The 20,484-nt window shown below is 38.9% G+C and overlaps 1 protein-coding gene across 3 annotated transcripts in view; it reads right to left on the bottom strand.

The window, feature by feature from the left end:
• The window catches only part of rasgef1ba (RasGEF domain family, member 1Ba), a 73,531-nt gene that overhangs the window by 6,222 nt on the left and 46,825 nt on the right, over positions 1-20,484 (bottom strand). For 2 of the 3 annotated variants that reach the window (XM_059550357.1, XM_059550358.1), the window contains 7 exons: positions 7,138-7,320; positions 6,564-6,686; positions 6,329-6,466; positions 2,897-3,109; positions 2,673-2,747; positions 1,459-1,554; positions 921-1,023 (listed from right to left, as the gene is read on the bottom strand). In XM_059550357.1, coding sequence (XP_059406340.1) covers positions 921-1,023; positions 1,459-1,554; positions 2,673-2,747; positions 2,897-3,109; positions 6,329-6,466; positions 6,564-6,686; positions 7,138-7,320 — 931 coding nt within the window. Of the gene's footprint in view, positions 1-920; positions 1,024-1,458; positions 1,555-2,672; positions 2,748-2,896; positions 3,110-6,328; positions 6,467-6,563; positions 6,687-7,137; positions 7,321-14,768; positions 15,044-20,484 lie in introns of those variants that run through there. The other variant, XM_059550359.1, reaches the window with a different exon arrangement.

Genomic DNA, 20,484 nt, shown 5'->3' with positions numbered 1-20,484 from the left:
CGATCTATTCATCTACAAGAGAGCCATCTGAGGCTTTAGTACCATCAACAATCTGTCGATAGGAACAGGTGTCAGGCCCAGAGCTAACATGATATGAGAGCGAGTGATCGTTCAGTTCTAGACACGCACTGACGCTCCATTCACATCACACAATGTACGCTGCCTCCAAAATACACAAGCAAGAGTGATCAAACTTTCCCATGACTTGTTTGTTCTCTTTCAGTGACTTTAATATCAGCGCTCCATCTCCAGGGAGAGAGGCTTGTGTAAGAGCCCCGGCCCGTGGGCTCGTCTCCAGGGAATGGCCAGGGAAAGGACAGCTGGTTCCACTCCCTCCCTCCCACAATCCCCCTCTCAAAGAGTCTGTCCCTCGCTCAGTCTATTGGATTGGTCAGCACTGACCATCTGCCTGAGGGACGCAGCTCCCTCGTTCCAGCTTTCACTCACACAGGCTGAACAGCTGCTTCTTCTCCTGGCTCTATGCACTCCTGTTCCCTTACCCATAATGCCTCAGGCACAGGCCTAGGTGAGTGTTTAGAGAACTGACTGAGTGAATGATTAATGAAGCTAATCATTATTTTATTATATTATTAAAGGTAAAATGTACTATATATTATCAGAAGTCTAACATAAACACAAAATTGTTTATTATTATAGATTATTGAATAATGGATGATACGGATTAGTGAAAATGTGATTCATTATCTAAAACTTGACGCATAGCTAAACAAACACACAAATTAAATAATATCTGTCTGTAAGAGGTTTGACATTGTTCTGTGTGTTAAGCGTACAAGAGAAGGGTTTAGAAAAGCAAACCAAATCCTGCCAAAACAGCAAACTGTGTGATCCAAAGTGATTTGTGGGGAACAAAAGAGCTTTCTGTAGCAAAGTCTTGCAAGGGACAGGAAAACACTCACTAATGATGGCCATGAGCGAGTTGAAGTTGCCAATGTTAAAGCATTCTCGTGCCACGTCGATGAAGAACTCAATGACTCGAGCCCGATGTTTCTTCTTTACAGGCTGCATGAGAATATCAAGCAAATATTTTTAATAACAACAAAAAGTTATATTTATAACAATGCTCTTTAAATACTCAATACTTTAGGAACTTTCATGATGTAAAATCTACTGCTGCCTACTCCACCATTCAAAAGTTTGGGGTCAGTAAGATTGTTTTTTTTTTATGTTTTGAAAGTCTTATGATCACCAAGACTGCATTAATTGGGTCAACAACAACAAAAAAGGATAAAAAGAGAAAATTGAAGTATTTTCAACAATTTGATTAACAGAAATAACAATGACCTCAGGAACCTACTGACTTTTTTGAAAGGTGGTGTATATTTTTATAAGGCTTATGTTTAAAAATCACATTAGAATCACTAACAGTGCAACAAAACCTATAGGAATTTTCTGGAAGTTTCTGGAAGATTCATAGCAATAAAAGCAGATTATTACCATGCAGATCTCTGTCGCCACCAGGTAGCTGAGTCTGTTGAACCACTCCACATAAGCCTCCAGGTTACTGGCTTTTTTGTGATCACTAAAGCATCTCTGCAAGAATCAAAATTTCAACAGGGTCAGTATCATCATTCAATTACAATTGAGGCTTGAGTTTTGGTCAAGAGCTTCATTTAGGACATTTTGCCACAACGTTTTCCAGTTTATTTTTCAAATTGTCTTTATTAGGGATGAACACTTTATCTGTACCATACTGGTTATCTGCCAATTTCAGCATTTTTTTAATCAGTATGGGTACATTTTATTTATTTATTTATTATCATCAGACTTGCACAGATTCCAAATATCAGCTATTTTAACTATCTCTATCAGCCAGAATATTAGCGTTGGTGCATCTATTTTTCATCCTAACTTCTGAGTTCTAAAACGTATGGCAGGAATGCAAACAGTTCATCATTGGTAGAATATTGCTCTTTAAGTGAACTCAAAGAACTTTGCATGCTGGGATCTGTGATTCCTACAGTCCCAGCCCAAGAACAGAGGTCTCCGAGATGACTGATGATCTCCAACAAAGCACATTCAATCAGAGAGCTTGTTTACCCTGCAGACCCTCCACGCTCACTGGGCCTTGTGCTATTATTCGTTTAGGGAATGTATACAGACACTTTGTCTGATAGCTTGGGCCACTCTAAACCCTTCATTCCTCAAATTCCTATGGTCTGACTGTGCTGCCCGTCACACAATACCCAATCCACCGTACTCTACTTTTGACGGACAACATCAGAGAACCACAGCAGTGCACAAGGACCCTCTGGAGAGACGGCGACCAGAACAAAAGAGAAAACTCGCACTACTATCGCCTTGACACGGGCTGTTGCCTAGCAGCCCAACAGCAATGGGCATTACGAGGCAGGGCTGAGTAAACTTTTGGCAGGTTATTGTGAGAAAACAGTTGCTAGGCTTTGACCACAAAAGGACACCATGTGGAACGTGAGGAGGGAAACTTGGGACGGTGATAGATTAGACGAGGAATGTGCTGTGAATGCTGTGTGAAATAGGTGACACCTCATTGAACCCGAAGGTTAGTGTAAACATTGTGCGTATTGATTTGTTGGAGTCAGATATTTGTTGTAGTAAGCGCAAGATGCGACATTTGCATTGTATATATTTTTAGTTGACCTTGCTGACCATAAACAGGAATGGACTGTTACCTTGTCGTTATCAAGAGGGTCTTTCTGAATAAGCGCCTGAATGAATTCCTCTGGTCCGATGTAGCTCAGTCTTTCCTGAAAAATGAAGATGATGTCAACTTAACCTTTGCAGTTAGTCCAAACGGTCAACCTGAAAATAACTGCACAGATTATTGATTTGGTAAATAAATCAATCCAAACCCACAGCGAGGTGAGGAATGTAAGGTCTTGTAAGTTCCACTCACCAGTTCAATGTGTGTGAGTTGCTGTGCCAGGGTGAAGGGGTCGCTGCAGATGGTCAGAATGTCTCTCTGGATGGACTGAGGTTTGGTCTTCAGCACAGTTAGTCTGTCAGTCACAGAGGAGTTAATCTTGGCCAAAGCCTCCTCATACTGACTCAGTGTGGTGAGCTTACGGATCAGCGTTTGTGTCATCTGTTGCACCGCCTTGCGATAGAGCTGAAGAGAGATGGGGAGACAGAAGATGTGGATTTGCAACCATGCTTTTATTGACCAGAATGACAAGGTAATCATTCGTTTGAAAGACTGACAACAAAATGTGTCCCACACTGATAAGAAAGCTGAGGGAATGCACAACGTATTTGCCCTGCAAACATCTAATGGACCTTTCCTCTTGATCGGTCTGCTATGACGGTGGTGCGGAGTATGTTCTTGAGTATGGGTCTTGAGTATGTTACATAAATGGTTAACGCAGGCTTACGAAACAGCAGCACTTCATTCATGTCCTTCAAAGGTTCACAAGAATCCTGAATGCCGCCCACATCCCCTCGTAACACAAGATGGGGTTGAGTTATCTAATAACAAGAGCCTGACACAGTTCTGGACTTCTGTTGCGTAAGGAGAGGAAAGCAGCGGTCAACATCAGTCAGACAAGAATCTACATCCTCTGCCTGCTTGACATCAAGAAGACGACCCCATGCCATACATTTAAAACAGACTACTTAAAAGGAAGCCTTACCTAAACTTGTTACTTAAAGGACGATAAAACAAACACATTTTATAAAAAATCTCTCTATTTTTTTTTCAGGGCTACAGCGAGGAACAGTCACCAGAAAGCCAATCAGAATCCACTCAACTTTGAACAGTTTAAGCATTTAAACTATCAGACAACAAAACTGCAGCTCTTTTATTGAACAAAATGTTACTGTCCATTTGTGTGGACTCTAATATAGTAATCAATATAGCTATCGTTCTAGGTGCAAACAAGCCTTAAGGCTTTTGTTTTTATCAATGAAGATATAAAAAGTTGGCAGTTCAAACATTTTGCTGATTGGTTGTGGGATCTTTCATTTCTGTCAGGCTTCTGTACTCCTTTCTGACTCATAGAAAATAAAAAGTGGCCCATTAATTTGTTGTGAAGGAGGTCGGTGGGGCATAAATCCATCTGGCTCAGAACAACCTGCACCAGCTTGATGATTTGACAAGAGAGCGAGTGCAGAAGGACACAAGCCTCCTGCACTCACACCCAGAAACCACACCCAGGTCAAGGGTGAATGCTCTCCATTACTTTCCCAATAAACTGGATTTGTGCAAAAGGTGTCCAAATGTGCACCAAATGGCTGTGTCTGCAAATGCACAACTGGGCCCTGCCTTTCCTATACAGAAAACCACATGCATAATGACAATCTTTGCTGACCAGAAGCCTGAGGACCAAATTGTGGTCTGGAGACAGATGTTACGGCATCTATTCTCAGCTCCTTCGCTGAAAGCAAGAGATCTGTGACGCAACTGCCAGTAAAAAGACAGAAAACAGCAGGTCAACAAACTGCTGGCAAACTCTTCAGGACCACTGAGGTCTAGGAGAGGTCAAAAAAATAAAAGGCCTAACTGGAAACCACTTCATAGTGGTCTTGTTATGATGGGCTGCAAACACTGGACAGTACATTTGACTCAGATGGGCTCATGTCAAGCTATAAATACACCCATTGTCTATTGTGTGGCTCTGACTGCTGTGAATACCACGTCAATGTAAAGTGCTCCACTGTAACAGACACTCTCATTAACGAAATTCACGTACAAGTACATGCTGTTCAGATGGCGGGAGAAAAACATAATTACATGAATGACATAATACAGTCAACATACTGATGGTATGAACCATGAATGCAATATTCACACTATGAGACACTCATGCATAGATACAGATCTACTAGACAGTCATATCTCAAAACACAGATTACATTTGTCTCGCCTACCTAGCAAATGTAAAGATCCTAAAGATACTTTGAATGGAGAAAACATGAAGTGGTCACACTGTTAAAGAAAAAATTTTGATCCACATCAAGATGTAAAAATGGTACATAAATAAAACATAATAATAATCTAATGATGCTAAAAATGTTAGTGTAGAAATCTTAATTATTAAAAAAAAAATCAAACAATTGCCTTATTTTGATACTGACTTATAGCAAAATACATTTTAATTAAAAAAAATTAAACTTGCTCATCATATAAGAGGTGTATTCAGGTTATTGTATATATGAATTGCATTTCAATGTTCTTCAAATATATGCAGGTCAACCATGGACCCTAACACAGTTATAGTTCTCCATGTTGTTGTTTTTTTTTTTTTGAGTGTAGATGCCGTCTTATTAGCTTATCACCCTTTCACTAGATTGAGGAGACGGTGCAACACGCACACATTTCCTCTACGAGCTTAGCGGAGCCGCAGAAGGTCATCGATCTCCTGGGTCGGGATAAAGTAGATCAATTGTCACACGTTTGTTTACTATACAAGCCACCAGAGGAAGAGCCCTGCTTGTCTTTTCAAATTAGTGAAACCCCATTTATTTAAATCTGATGGAGCGATGTCCATCTTAAACTGTCTATTTTAACTAGTGCCCTGCTGTTAGTCATTACACTAATGCTCGCCAACCATGTGAGATGACAACAGCGAGCTTCTGCAAATCTCTTTTTATTTCACTGTACATTAACTAAATCAAGAGTTAGCAACAGGAGGACTATTCAGATGTGTACATAGAGGGGAAAAAGGGACGTTTGAGGACAACACTTGATGAGAGCACCCAACTTTATCCAGATTCAAAATGAAGTGACAGGCTCAGCTTCGGCTGATAGACGTCAAAAGGCGTGTGTGTGAGCACAAACAAATAAAGATTACTAGATGTAAAATAAAATCTAATCATGTAACACAACCACTGCTGGTTTTTGTGTCTAGGAAGTAATGTGGTGAAAAAGTCCCTTTGATTAAAAAAATGCTTAGCCAGTAACATGGTAACAAACGAGTCAACGCTAGTAGAACTATTTAAATGCAGCCTGTGGAAAAGCACCGGGGAAGACAAAAGCAGCTAAACAAAAGAGCTTTCTTCTCTCTCCTCGTCAGAGAGCTTTGGAGTAAAGAAATCTCACCCCCCATTGCTCAGGTGTTGACACTCTCCCAAAGTGTTACATCCTACGTCTTAACCAGATGAATGTTAAAAAAAGCCATGCTAAGACATATAAAGGTGTTTTACACTGTCTATGCTAATAGTGGTACTAAAGGCATAAAGAAAAGCTAATGTCTTTGACGCAAGTGTTCGCACCTATCAGGTGACTATTATTTTAAAACGGTGTTGCCCTTTAGCTGACATTTCCTCAAGAATGCAAAACTCATCGTTTCCGCTGAAATGATCTTTCAGCACTTGGACATGGCAGACTTACTTCATCTCCAGTACTCAGACGATGTGTTAGTTCCTTCAGGCTCTTCATCATCCTCTCATCCCTGAAGTCATAGGGAAATGTCTCCGTCCACTCAGTCAGCAACTGCAGGAACTTGGGAGCAATTTTCCTGACTCTTGCCTACAGATTAAGTTAAAAACAAAACAACACTGTAATTGCAAATTATTGTCCTTGGATCTCACTTTGTATGTCAATCAGTATAAAGACATTCTTGTACCTTATCAGCCTGAGGATCAGCGAGTCTCTGCTGGTCCACACACAAATGGCACACTTTGGACATCAGCTCATAGGGGTGAATAAAGAGACGGGAACTGAGCAGGAATGTGAAGATGTATGTTCTCTGTGAGTAAATAAAAATGAGATCAATGTTGGTGCAACAATCCAAATCATTAATATCCGTTTTACATTATTCAAAACAAAACTAACATTGGACAAAGCTACATAAAATGTATTTAGATTTCTGGAAAATCAATCTGGTTAGCTAGACTACTCCTCAAAAGGACAACTCTTACTTTAAATAAAGTACTTTGAAATGATACAAAGGATTTATGTCTCTTTAGATCAAATTAATGAATCCTTACTGATTAAACTTAATTTCTTTTAAAACCACATTTTTGAGCAGAAGTGCATATTGCTAACTTATAAGTTGAGACCAATTGCAAGTCATGTTTGTGGTCTCTGTGTTTAAAAAATAAAAAAATGCGGGATATAAAGCTGAGCAATTCATATTTGTTTTCAATACTCAGAATCCAATAATGTGAATTGGCTTAATAGCTACTTTATATACTCACATCAGGATAGTAAGCCACCGTAGGGACCAAGTGCTCAATTAGAGCCTCCAAGGACCCAGACACCAGGTTGTTTTCATGGAAATACAGGCCTTCATATTCCTCTTCCTTGGCCTTATAGAGATTCTTGTTGTAACCATTGGACCCATACATCACTGGAAAGGGTGGTGTTTGAGGCATTTTGTCCTGTTGAAGAATATAAAGAAACATCAGTCTGAGGAGCCTAGCCTAAGCACAAATACAATCAAAAACAGACATTGATGCATGAACCAATTTGTTGATGCTCAGCTTCCATCCTCAATTGAAAATTTTGTTTACCTCTGTGTAAAACACAAGGTCTCCAGTATCATTATAGGAAGCTGAGTGGAAAATTACTCTTCCTCGGATGGACGACTCGTGGGGATGAACATGTCGTGATTAATCACAATGTGCAAACACCTTCCCTGATTGAGCCTGTGAGAACTTGAGTTTAACCTCCATTCGCTTCATATTTTAGACACTAGCTGGCTCTAATCCACCATAATAGCAGCTGAACATACCGCCGGCGGGTTTCACTCACAAACACCAACAAATTAATCTTCATGGTGCTTTTACCTCACGTGGACGTACAACAAAGAGGCTCTTTCAATTACGGGTTGATACAAAAAAACATAATGACCTATGAGATCTAGTGCTTCTGAAAAGAAGGATTCTTAATTTCCCCCTCAAAACCAAAACGTGGCCCATTACAGATGAGAGTCCTATGAGTCAGCATTAGCTAGAGGTGATAAGCAGCCAAAAGCAGTTCTTCACCCACACAAAGAGCTCTGGCTCACATTGCCTGCCTCCCTCCCTCCTACTTCTGTATCTTCCAGGCTCTCGTGGAACGGCAGAAAGTGAGTTTTGCACATGTCAATGCATCACATAATCACGTGGGCGGCTCCAGCATGAGGTTTTGTGCCATTTCAGAGCTCAGCCCGTGACTTTAAGTGAGATTCCTGTACACCGCGCATATGGGCCCCTCAATAAAGGATTCAGAACTACGGCAAGGGGCGTCAAGGGACACCACGAACAATGTGCAGCCCCAATGGCCGCCTGCCTATTCAGCACTGCAGGCGTTTGGGTGCCAGATTCGGTCGGAAATGCACAGGAGGGAGGGGGTGTCATACTTTGAGGTATATTCTCAGTCCGCGGCCCCCCACAGAGACCTCTTCATAAAACCATAGACATTAGCATCAAAATGGAGGCCCAAGAGGTCAAGGCAGCAAACGCCCCCCTGCGCATCTGCTTTACCATGTGTTACACCATATGAACAAATCAATGAGATAAAAAGCAAGGAAGGCCAAATGATGTCAAGAATGACTTTGTGCTCATCACCAGAAATTTACCATTTTTCAAGTCCTTTATGAATGATGCCTCTAAGAACCGCGCACTGTTTTATTCTCCAACTCATATTCTGTCACAGAATTTGCCAGAATTTTTTATAAAAATAAACCGCGTTTTGTGTTTGACAAAGCAGCATTGAATAAACTCTACTTTTGTCTCATTATATGGCCCAAAAGCACCAGACACCCATGCGCATCTGCCCATGCAACCCTATTAGTGAAGCCCCCAGGCCACAATGCAAATCTGCTAAAACAGAAAAAGTCAAAGCCCTTTTAAACTCTCTAGGCGCACCAGCAGCTGCTCGACTGAATTCTGTAAACGAATAAAACAAAGCTGAAGCTGATTAGTAACAGGGATTCTGGATGTGTTTACTTTTTGGTTGCAGGTGTCAAGTATGGCCAGCCACATGTCCTCTCCTCTGTCCTGCTTAAACAAACACGAAGCACAGCCTTCACCACAGGGGCTGTGTAGTACAACCCGAATTCCGGAAAAGTTGGGACGTTTTTTAAATTTTAATAAAATGAAAACTAAAGGAATTTCAAATCACATGAGCCAATATTTTATTCACAATAGAACATAGATAACGTAGCAAATGTTTAAACTGAGAAATTTTACACTTTTATCCACTTAATTAGCTCATTTAAAATTTAATGCCTGCTACAGGTCTCAAAAAAGTTGTCACGGGGGCAACAAATGGCTAAAAAAGCAAGCAGTTTTGAAAAGATTCAGATTAATTAATAAGATTAATTAAGTTAATTGATATCAGGTCTGTAACATGATAAGCTATAAAAGCTTTGTCTTAGAGAAGCAGAGTCTCTCAGAAGTAAAGATGGGCAGAGGCTCTCCAATCTGTGAAAGACTGCGTAAAAAATAGTGGAAAACTTTAAAAACAATGTTCCTCAACGTCAAATTGCAAAGGCTTTGCAAATCTCATCATCTACAGTGCATAACATCATCAAGAGATTCAGAGAAACTGGAGAAATCTCTGTGCGTAAGGGACAAGGCCGGAGACCTTTATTGGATGCCTGTGGTCTTCGGGCTCTCAGACGACACTGCATCACTCATCGGCATGATTGTGTCAATGACATTACTAAATGGGCCCAGGAATACTTTCAGAAACCACTGTCGGTAAACACAATCCGCCGTGCCATCAGCAGATGCCAACTAAAGCTCTATCATGCAAAAAGGAAGCCATATGTGAACATGGTCCAGAAGCGCCGTCGTGTCCTGTGGGCCAAGGCTCATTTAAAATGGACTATTTCAAAGTGGAATAGTGTTTTATGGTCAGACGAGTCCAAATTTGACATTCTTGTTGGAAATCACAGACGCCGTGTCCTCCAGGCTAAAGAGGAGGGAGACCTTCCAGCATGTTATCAGTGTTCAGTTCAAAAGCCAGCATCTCTGATGGTATGGGGGTGCATAAGTGCATACGGTATGGGCAGCTTGCATGTTTTGGAAGGCTCTGTGAATGCTGAAAGGTATATAAAGGTTTTAGAGCAACATATGCTTCCCTCCAAACAACGTCTATTTCAGGGAAGGCCTTGTTTATTTCAGCAGGACAATGCAAAACCACATACTGCAGCTATAACAACAGCATGGCTTCATCGTAGAAGAGTCTGGGTGCTAACCTGGCCTGCCTGCAGTCCAGATCTTTCACCTATAGAGAACATTTGGCGCATCATTAAAAGAAAAATACGTCAAAGACGACCACGAACTCTTCAGCAGCTGGAAATCTATATAAGGCAAGAATGGGACCAAATTCCAACAGCAAAACTCCAGCAACTCATAGCCTCAATGCCCAGACGTCTTCAAACTGTTTTGAAAAGAAAAGGAGATGCTACACCATGGTAAACATGCCCCGTCCCAACTATTTTGAGACCTGTAGCAGAAATCAAAATTGAAATGAGCTCATTTTGTGCATAAAATTGTAAACTTTCTCAGTTTAAACATTTGCTATGTTATCTATGTTCTATTGTGAATAAAATATTGGCTCATGTGATTTGAAAGTCTTTTAGTTTTCATTTTATTAAAATTAAAAAAACGTCCCAACTTTTCCGTAATTCGGGTTGTATATAAGCAAACAAAAAAGCCCTTGCTTTCACACAATTACTGAAATGTTTTCGCCAGAGCTTTTATTTGGCATCCTTGCATGGCTGCATTTAGATAGTTACGACTGTCTGAAAGCTGAAAAAATTCCGTCCCACTCACATGTTGACTGTATTGTTGATTACTGTGTCTCAAGATCAAAACGGGCTTCCTCAAGCGTAAAGCAACATTTAAGTAAACGGTCTGATCTTTGGGGTTCCCACACCATTTGACTAATACATTTCCATGGTTTTACACTCATTTACCCCTACTGGAGAAGGATTTTTTTAATTCTTTGTATATTGAAATTGCACTCACAAGTCAAAAAAATAGAAATAAATGATTCTACGAATACTACAGACATAGAAATGGAAATGTCTTTCCAAGTGAAAATACATTGAAATAGAATGTTTATATATAATTTAAATTGAGTTCGAAGTTATGTTTCAATTCATAGATTATTTATTAAATAAACAGAAAATACATTTCAATTTGATAATATCCATGATATTTCCATGACTTCTTGAGATCAGTTTTTATGGAAATCACACTTTTGACATTCCTTGATATTTACAGGTTTTCAATGGCTGTGGGAACCCGGTCTAATGCAAATGTAGAGGTTAAAACAAAAAACCCAAATGTTCTGGAGTGTTTTGAAACTGCATCCTCAACAAAAGGGTGTGTTGCGCTCACTGGCATAATATTAGGAGCTGTTAAGTTGTTGTGGCAGTCTTGTCTTTAAAAGGTCACTTCATATCGAATATAAAAACAGCCAAAGATCAAGACTTTAACAAATATGAAGGATTGATCACTGCTGTGATGACAAAGAAATGATTCCCACTTACATTTCTACAAACAAATGCCTGGTGCACGGAGCATAACACAGTTCTATGTAAATTGACAAATTACTATAATGTTAAGAATATGATGAAATGAGCAGTGGCGGTTCTACATGGAGGCCTAGGGAGGCCCGTGCCTCTGTAGACATGTCCCTGGCCACCCCTGTGGCCACCCCCGTGCTGAAAAAAAAAAAAAAAAGTAATATGATTTTCTTTTACTGTCTATGGATTTTACACGCGAGCGCCAAAAGCGGAACAAATGTGACGCAACGTTCTACACGGGTAAATTAGTGCAGCGCATCCAAACACTTAGGAACTTAATCATAATCAGGGATGCAAACATCGCGCTTTTCGGCGCCTCCCGTTTTTTTCACATCAGTTTGGGTGACTTGGGTCTGATTATAATTTCTCAAAGTCATCTGAAGCAATTCCATAACTTAATGTTATGGACAGAAGACTATTTACATCATTAAATTAAAGTTTATGGAAACCTTGTATTCCCTCCTCTGCGGCTGTCAATCATTCTCCATTCAGTATTCAAATAGCGCGCACCTCGTCCATTTACAGCAGGATGCATGGTAAAACTCTCTCCAATATTATATACTCACATTATAATGCTTGATCTGTAGATAAAAAGGCTGTGGATTTGCATAAAATGACTTTATTTTGTGTATTTGTATTTTATGTTTGTTGCTGTTTTTAAAAGACTCGCTTGTGCCTGTTAGATCACACACGTTTTAAAAGCCGTAAACGTTTAAAATCACTTTGTGAGCTCAGTTTTGAAGCGTTTCATATTATCATGGTTTTGCGCACTGAAAGATTATTAAAAGCTTATTATATTTTTGCCTGCACAATACATTTAAATAAGCATAATTTAATTGTATATTATTTCTGTGTAGTGTAAGCATTATAAATATATACACTTCTGAATTCTTGACATTCATATAGACGGTTTTAACGGCAACAACATAAACAAACGTTACTTTGCATGCGCGCTTTTGTGGACCTAACTTAACTTCCGGTAGACTTCCAAATAGTAACAACTCAATAACAACAGCCAAGTCCCTCTAGAGTAGATATTTTTTGATAAACAAACAAAATATGTTTGCCGCGTGGATCAGGCGGACTTAATGAAAATGCAAATTCATTCTTTGCCAGCAGGAGATGTTTTAAAGCATAGACATAAAGGGCGAGAAATAGAGGTTTCCCCAGTAACAGCTGTAAACAAAGCAGAGCTGGTACGCTCACACGCTGCTTTATCAGGCATATAACATGCAAGTCTTCCTTCAGAAATACAGCGATATAAAAACACCTGTGCCTCGTTTTGATATTTAAACATATAAATGTAAGGAATTATTATTATTAAACGTGCAGTACATAACGTTACTCATGTTTATTCAACGAAGCCTTTTTGAAAATCGATCAGTTTTAAAATTGTGGCGAGTCTCCAAAAATAAATAAATGTATGGGAAACACATCCCGCGGCACAACCACCTGACCCCAACTTCAGTCTACTCATCAAATTGACTTTAACTGCGTTTGTAGAAGGCACCGCAGCCAGACCGATATACACAACACAGACCGGAACTCAACTTAGGTCCAGGCGCGTGCGCCCGATGAAACCGTCTATATAAATATTAAATTGTGAAATGTATGATTGCCTGATTGAATATTATAAGAGTACTAATAGTAATTTATTTTTATTAACTTGTTTAGATTGTGTAAAATTACTGTGTAGATTTTTTCAAGAATTACTTTTTGTATTTATTTGCATTACATTTAAATAAAATATGTTGCCATTTTTAATGTGCCCCTCTGGTTAAACACTGGCCCCTCCTCCGCCACTGGAAATGAGGAAATAAACATGTCTGTTCATAGCGCTGTAATAGATACCAGTATGACACAACATTGTCGGCTTTCGATAAATTCAACAAAAGGATCAAATTTATCCCTGTTTTTTTGGTTTCTGTCAAAGTGGGTTAGATGTTAGCCTTGGGAAACGAGCAGGTGTGTGTCCGTGTCTGTGTGTGTAAGACGGTGGGGGAAGGGAGCTATAGCTTCACTGAAACTACTCGAGTGTGTCTTGGGTAAATAAAGGGCTTGGCTGGCGGGACAGATTGGCAGGGCATAGTGTCCTTCCCACAGCACTTTGAGCTACCTTCATGACTGGTATCATAGAGGCATAGTCCAGCCAAATCACAACAAACTGATGCAGATCAGCATTTCAAAACAGAATCAAAATGTCTCAGACACTCTTCTTTCCACAATCTTGACCAAATACAAACCCTCATTTTGATTTTAAAAAGTACAATAGAAGACTGTTGATAACGCTGATTAATCAAGTAGATAAGACTGTTTAAGCTGTTTAAGCCCCAAAATAGCTTACTTGTGGAGAGGAACACATGGGTAATAATCATCTGAAATCAACAAGGGAATATCAGCAACAACCCTCCCTTTTCCACACCCACCACAAGAACACTACTGCACTAATATATGAGAAATGAAAAATGATTTCCCCTGTGAATACCCTCAGCAAACACTCAAAACTCCATAAACCTGGCATCTTCATTCTGCAGTGCAAACCATCAGTTTAGTATACACCATGCACATTATTTTAAGCTAATTTACTGTAATTTTATATCATCCTAAACTATAAAATACCTTCCATAGACATTTCAATGAAACTTTAAGATCTCGACTTGGAATTACAGTTTTAAAATTCGCTCTTATATCCAGTTTTCTCCGACTGTGGGAAACGTGTCTGAATTACCATGTAACGTTAACTAACGTTAGTATTGATGTAACTTGCAAGGTAAATTAACATTACAATCCTTCAGTAAAATATTATACAGAAAACTAAGTTACCATGTAATACAAAACAACATACATTTAAATTAAATTATCAAATGAAACCAATTTAACCACCAAACTAGTACACCAAAAGTCTAGAATAGAATATTAATTCCACTAACAATTTCACAATTAACCAATAGTACAGAGCAATCAATCATTTCCATGGTAACATATATCAAAATACATGACAGCTTGGTTGTGTTTTACATTTGTTTTACATTGCATATCACTTGTAAGAACTCACTATCAAGACCACCATGTTAAGTCTGTTAAGACTTAAGTCAGTAAGACAGAATGTGAATTTTGTCAGCACATAATATTTGTTTGCATGTTTATATGCGAGTAACCTGACTCTGGCTCCCTTGCCGTAATGTATTGACTGACGTACAATGAGCAGGTCGTAATGTGGAATAAAATCATAATGCATGCAAAAACCAAGCCGCGTATTGAATGCATTAATCGAGCGCGTTAAACATTGCTCGAGTTTCTCACCTCCAAAGGCACCGAGACTCCGCTGTAGATCAGCCCTGCAGAAGTTTGGCGATGAATGGCTGTGCGAGATGAATCTCCGGACATATAACAACAAGCTCCAAAAAAGGATTCTCAAAACATATGAATCTGAAAAGAAGTCACGCTGCGTATTCCTATGTCATACGGATACCGACTGTGACACTCAAGCGCATGATACTTATAAATATATCCAGGCAGTACGTGCGACGTGCTTCTCGCTCACGATCTCAAGCAAGTGTGTACTGCTGCTGATCCACTGAGTGAGCGCGCGAATAGTAAATGATAGTAGGCTGCGCCGTAGATTCTGAAACAGCCAATCAGCGGACAGCATCAGACAACCGCGTGCATGTCAGCGCGCGCCCATCAGTCTATACTTGAAAACGAAAACATACTGGAATTTCACTAGAAAAAGACGACTGAAAGAAGAACTAAATGTCTGCCTCAGTGAAAATCCCCTGAACATAATCTTCATGGTTAACGTTACTTAAAAGTCCGCTATTATGTCCTGAAATATAGCTGTCTCATTTGAATCTAGCAAGACTGATGAATTTATAAAAAATGCATTTATTGATTTGTTAAAAATGTACATAATATTACAAATGTTAGCATCGTGGGCAGAGCAAAAATGGAAACATTTGTGGGAACTCCCTCATGTCATAAGCTGATTAGGGCTTTAGGCACTTTCTCACTGAGAATGGGTAACCTATTTCTATCTGGTTTCTCTAGATCAGTAGTGGGTCCTGTGTCTCACCTGGTTGGCCCTTGATGGCAACATTAACCAAAGCTGCCCACAACATTCCTTAAAAAGTTGCCTTGTGTATCATTAGCTTACATTTTAAAGACAACAACGGATAACACTATAGGACAAACTGCTAATATATTTATGATATTTTGGTAGGCCTATGAAACGTTTAACTGCATTATCTTTAGCTTAATTTTAAATAGGTTAAATTAAATCTGAAACACACTATATACCCCGTCTCATTTTCACTGATACTGCAGGAACCCCACACTAGATACTGCAGTGAATACCTGAAAGAGTTCACAGAGAGGTTTTCCCTCTCTCATTGCAGGTCAAGGGGCCGAGAGTTTGTCACCTCTCTCACCTTTATGAGGTGTACTTAATGGGTTTCCAGCAGCATGTTCTAACAATAACAATTTGCCAGAACAAATTAATTAATCTGATAAACTTGAAGGTAAGAACATTGAGAAGAAAAAAATATATAAATAATAATAATGAAAACTAAATCAAAAAGTCACTTAATGTGATAACTCAAAAATCAGTGTTTCATGTCTATGCATATTTAAGAAGCAGTTCGTCCTCTCTGGGGTTATATGCAGTAATGGCTGGCTGACTGTACATTTTCTTTCAGTTATATTTTCGTAAATGTGTGTGTGTGTGTGTGTGTGTGTGTGTGTGTGTGTGTGTGTGTGTGTGTGTGTGTTAAAGTGTCAAATGTCTTAAGCAGACCAGTACCATAAAATCATAAATAATAACAATATTAATAATTAAAAAGCAAACCGAGTTGCACAAATTTGTAAAACTTTAAAATAAAAGACATGTATGAATCATCTTAAAATCTGCATCACAAAAGACTCTTTAAACAATGTGTGATAATTAGGTTTCTTCATGCCTTTGACAACCAATCTGAATAAAATCTGAATATGGGGAGCATTATGTTTGAAAATAACCATTCACAGATCTCACATCTTGACTAACACCTCCACAATGGGCCCACAGTTATGTAACCTCTGTGTATTCAAATTCATTGTTCATTATGAAGAGTGTGTGGATGAGTTCATAAATATGAAGAACTAACAGTTAAACTCTCTGCAAAAGTTAATACTACTAACAGTACCAAACAACAACAAAAAAAAGGTTAAAGAGAAACAACTACCAGTCAATTCAAGTCCAGTCGTTCTCCCCATTAAATACATATTTGAGGTTAGTCAGCACAGACTGTCTGACCTAGCTCCTCCTTTGCTCCAGAGGTATTCACACCTGTTTTGTTGTCCTAGATGGGCCATTATGAATGTGAAAAGTGAGAAACAGCATGAATTATTTAAATATTGGAAACTGTTAATAAGAATGCATGATGAGCATAGTGCCAGCTGTTCCATTTTATTTTATTTTTTACTTCAAAGATTAGTCCCTAAAACAGAAGATATATATAACAAAAGTTAAATTGAAAATTATTATCCCAATGAAAAAATTTATTTTTCAAAAAAGTCAAAATCTGTGTGTGTCTGTTTTTTTCATATAAGAACAATAAACATAGAAATTCTCAAACCAGGGTCCTTACCCCAGAAAATCTGGCACATCCATTCTGTGGAAACAATGACTAGCAGTCGACAAAGATGATCAGGCACTCTGTTAAGAACAACAGTCTATTAGCTGTAGTTAACCTAAGTACTAATGTACTGCAGAAACGTTAGTATACCATACCATATGGTCACATGTGTGTGTTAAATCTCCATTACTTCAGGGCAAGGATGTCACAATCAGCTTTTTCCTTTGATCTTAGGTGTCACTCTGTGATCATATAGCTTAATAGCCACTTCATTTCGAGAGTGAAATCATTAAAATAGGTTTACAACACTCCATATTCACCAATTGCAAGAAATAATATTATGCCAAATTGAGTGTGATTTCGCCCCTACAAGTAAACATAGAAAAGCACTCAAGATTCCAGTCCATCAAATCAAGACCCAGATAATGTTTACCCCTGCACTGACTTAGACCAGCTTTCCCCAACCCAATTTCTAACTTCACAATCATTGGGAAAAACCAAGCTGGCCTCAGATCAGGTATAATGACTGGCAACCAATTCCAGAAAAAGGGCAAAAGCAGGTTAGTACAATCTACTACTTCTTCTACTCAATCATCGTTCATTCACAGATCCTCATTATTAACTCATGTTACGTCAGATGATCACATGCATGGAAAAGTCCAAGCATGGAAACCAATGCTCAGTGCTCAGAATTAGCTTCCAAATGAGGAACAAGATTTGGGTGCAGCGTGCTACTTCCTGACATTTAATGTTACCAAAAAAAAAAAAACTTTTTGTAAAAATGTGAATATTTAAATGAAATCCTGCTTTATTTCTCATAAACCTAATTCTGTAACTTTTTTTGTAAATTGTTTTCGATCATAGTCATCATCCTATTTTTGATTCTAAATTTGAATGAAATCAATGGTCTGCACTAAACTGGCCATCTTTCATTTATTACGATATGTCTACCACTATTTACATCATAAAAATGCAACATCCCACTCTGGGAACTTTTAAGTGAAAAACCTTTTCCTTGAAGTCCAAGTACTTAAACCCAACACTTTTCCTACAATTTACAAAACATGCTGAGACAGACAGGATAAATTTTACTCATAGTCTATATAGACTTATTCACAAACATACCAGGGAAACCCCAACCAGCAAGTAAAGAATGGGTGAAGTACTTTCCCAGTCGATTTCAAGTTTTACATTACGCTTTTCAAACTGATACAGACCACACAAGAGGACCCCCTAAATACACAAGCCAGTTTAAGTTAAATGTAACCTGATGATATGAAAATATGACTGGAATTGATTTGCCAGTAATGTGGTCCTATATACACGTTTCCAGAGTAATGTCTGAAGCACAAATTTTTTCACAGTTGGCCTAGTTCAATGTTTGCGTGAGCCTGAGGAGAATGCCTTCATGTCTCTGCCTGACAAAACCGCTCACATCCCAAAACCAAAAAATAGGGCATCTCTAACTGCAGGATGTGAGTTTTGAGAAACCTTGATTTGGAGTTCAGTAAATCCTCCCCCTATAGATAAACTACAACAGTGAAAAAAATTCTGTTACAGAGATTTGCGTTTCTTCTGAGGTGACCTCAGCACTGAAGACTTTTCATTAGGATCACTGCGACAGATAATAACCCATTGAACTCAGCCCTGAAGGTCACAAAGATCTCGCATGTCCCCTCCCACTCTACAACAACAGATGCCAAATGATACAACATGTCACAGATGGAGCAGATAAGATCAAAGGACAGGTGTAACAGTGAACAGAGGCTCGGCTCGGATTCTGAGAGAATCAACACCAAATTACTGAAGCAGGGCAAACACTTTTATCACCATTGTTGAAACTGGTGTATGAAAGTGTTTTCAACAAACAAAAAAAACACATTTTGAATTAAACAAATTATATATTATAAAATATACATTCCTACAAATAAGCACATACACAGCACTCTCCACCCAGGTGCGCAGGAGACTGGCTTCCAGCAAAATGAACAGGAAAGTTGAGGACTGCATGTTCTCTGGGCTCCCACATGCACCCGAAGGCCAAAGAACATGAACTCCTACCCATGTTTCTCAGGGGTAAACACAATCTAGGCTTAGACTTTACTGTAGGTTGTGTATGAACAATTATGCAAACGCATCCAGATTACAATGTACACACTATTGTTTATGCAGTATGAATGTTCACACTACTGGGATGCATGCCATGAATTATGCAACATATTTCTTTGTCAGTTCTGACACATAACAGCATTAACTGCTCTCAGCCATCACAACACTGAACACCTTTAGACCTATAAGCCCTGAACTGTGTCTAAAGCCTATGTATAATATAGAAGTGTTTCTATGTATGTCCTGCTCCCATCTGGATGCTACAGTAAGTAGTATGGGCTGCTGGTTTGTTAAGTCAGTCAGGGGGCAAAGGACTGTCTTGTGTCCATCTGTGACTTTGCTGTCTGAAGGAGTGCTGACATTTTAATTATCTTTGACTGAGGCAAGAGAATTGCCAACAATAGACAACGGTTATAAAACTGTCTAAATGAGAGGCATATGACATGAATCATGAATATGTAAGTGTAAGCATGATGTCCAATAAAAAATGTAATTAAAAATATATATGAATGAATAAGCAAGCGAGTAATAAATTAAAATAAAATGAATGAAGCAGAAAAGTAATAAAATAAAACAAATGACTAAATTGATTAAAATCTCCAAAATCGTCTACAAAAAGTCACATTATGAACAAGAGTTGTGAGAAGCATGTGATGTGCTTTGGGAGGGTCCCAAAGCATATGAAACAGCAGCTGGAAGACATTGCGTGTGTGCATGTGGAGTGGCATTGATATATGGGGGGAAGGTTAGGAAATGGAGGAAACTATAGAAGACAACACCCAGACAAACTCCCTGTGACCCACATACCCTCCACCTTCTGGGTAGAGACGGCTTGAGAGCTGACATTCCATCCCACCCCCCTCTGTCAAAACAAACTAGAAGACCACCTGAGGAAAGGGAATTGTTTTGTCACATTTTCAAGGGTCTAGTCTTAACCAGTCAGTGGTCCACGTTGCTTGCACACCTTCATAGTACACTTTAGATTTTGGGTCTCCAAGACCTACATGAGAAATCAGTTCTTGATATTCTATTAATAACTGCATTTCTGTGTATGTCACACTATACTAAAGCATGCTGGAAGAAGTTTCTACTTCATAGAAAATAAATATTTCGTAATGGGACAAAAGACACAAACATTGTAGTGAGTTGGATTACATCAATCACCACTTTTACATGCACATGGATATTCAGAATTTGCCAAGCATTAGGTAAACACATTAACCAACATGAACAATAAATAAGATTAAGCCAATATTCTGGTTTCTAGAAATATAGACATAGCTGTCATCTATTGTACC

This window comes from Carassius carassius, chromosome 5, assembly GCF_963082965.1.
Source record: "Carassius carassius chromosome 5, fCarCar2.1, whole genome shotgun sequence".
NCBI classification, from domain to species: Eukaryota; Metazoa; Chordata; class Actinopteri; order Cypriniformes; family Cyprinidae; genus Carassius; species Carassius carassius.
The sequence above is the reverse complement of the archived record's forward strand: the minus strand, read 5'-3'. Positions and strand labels throughout refer to the sequence as shown.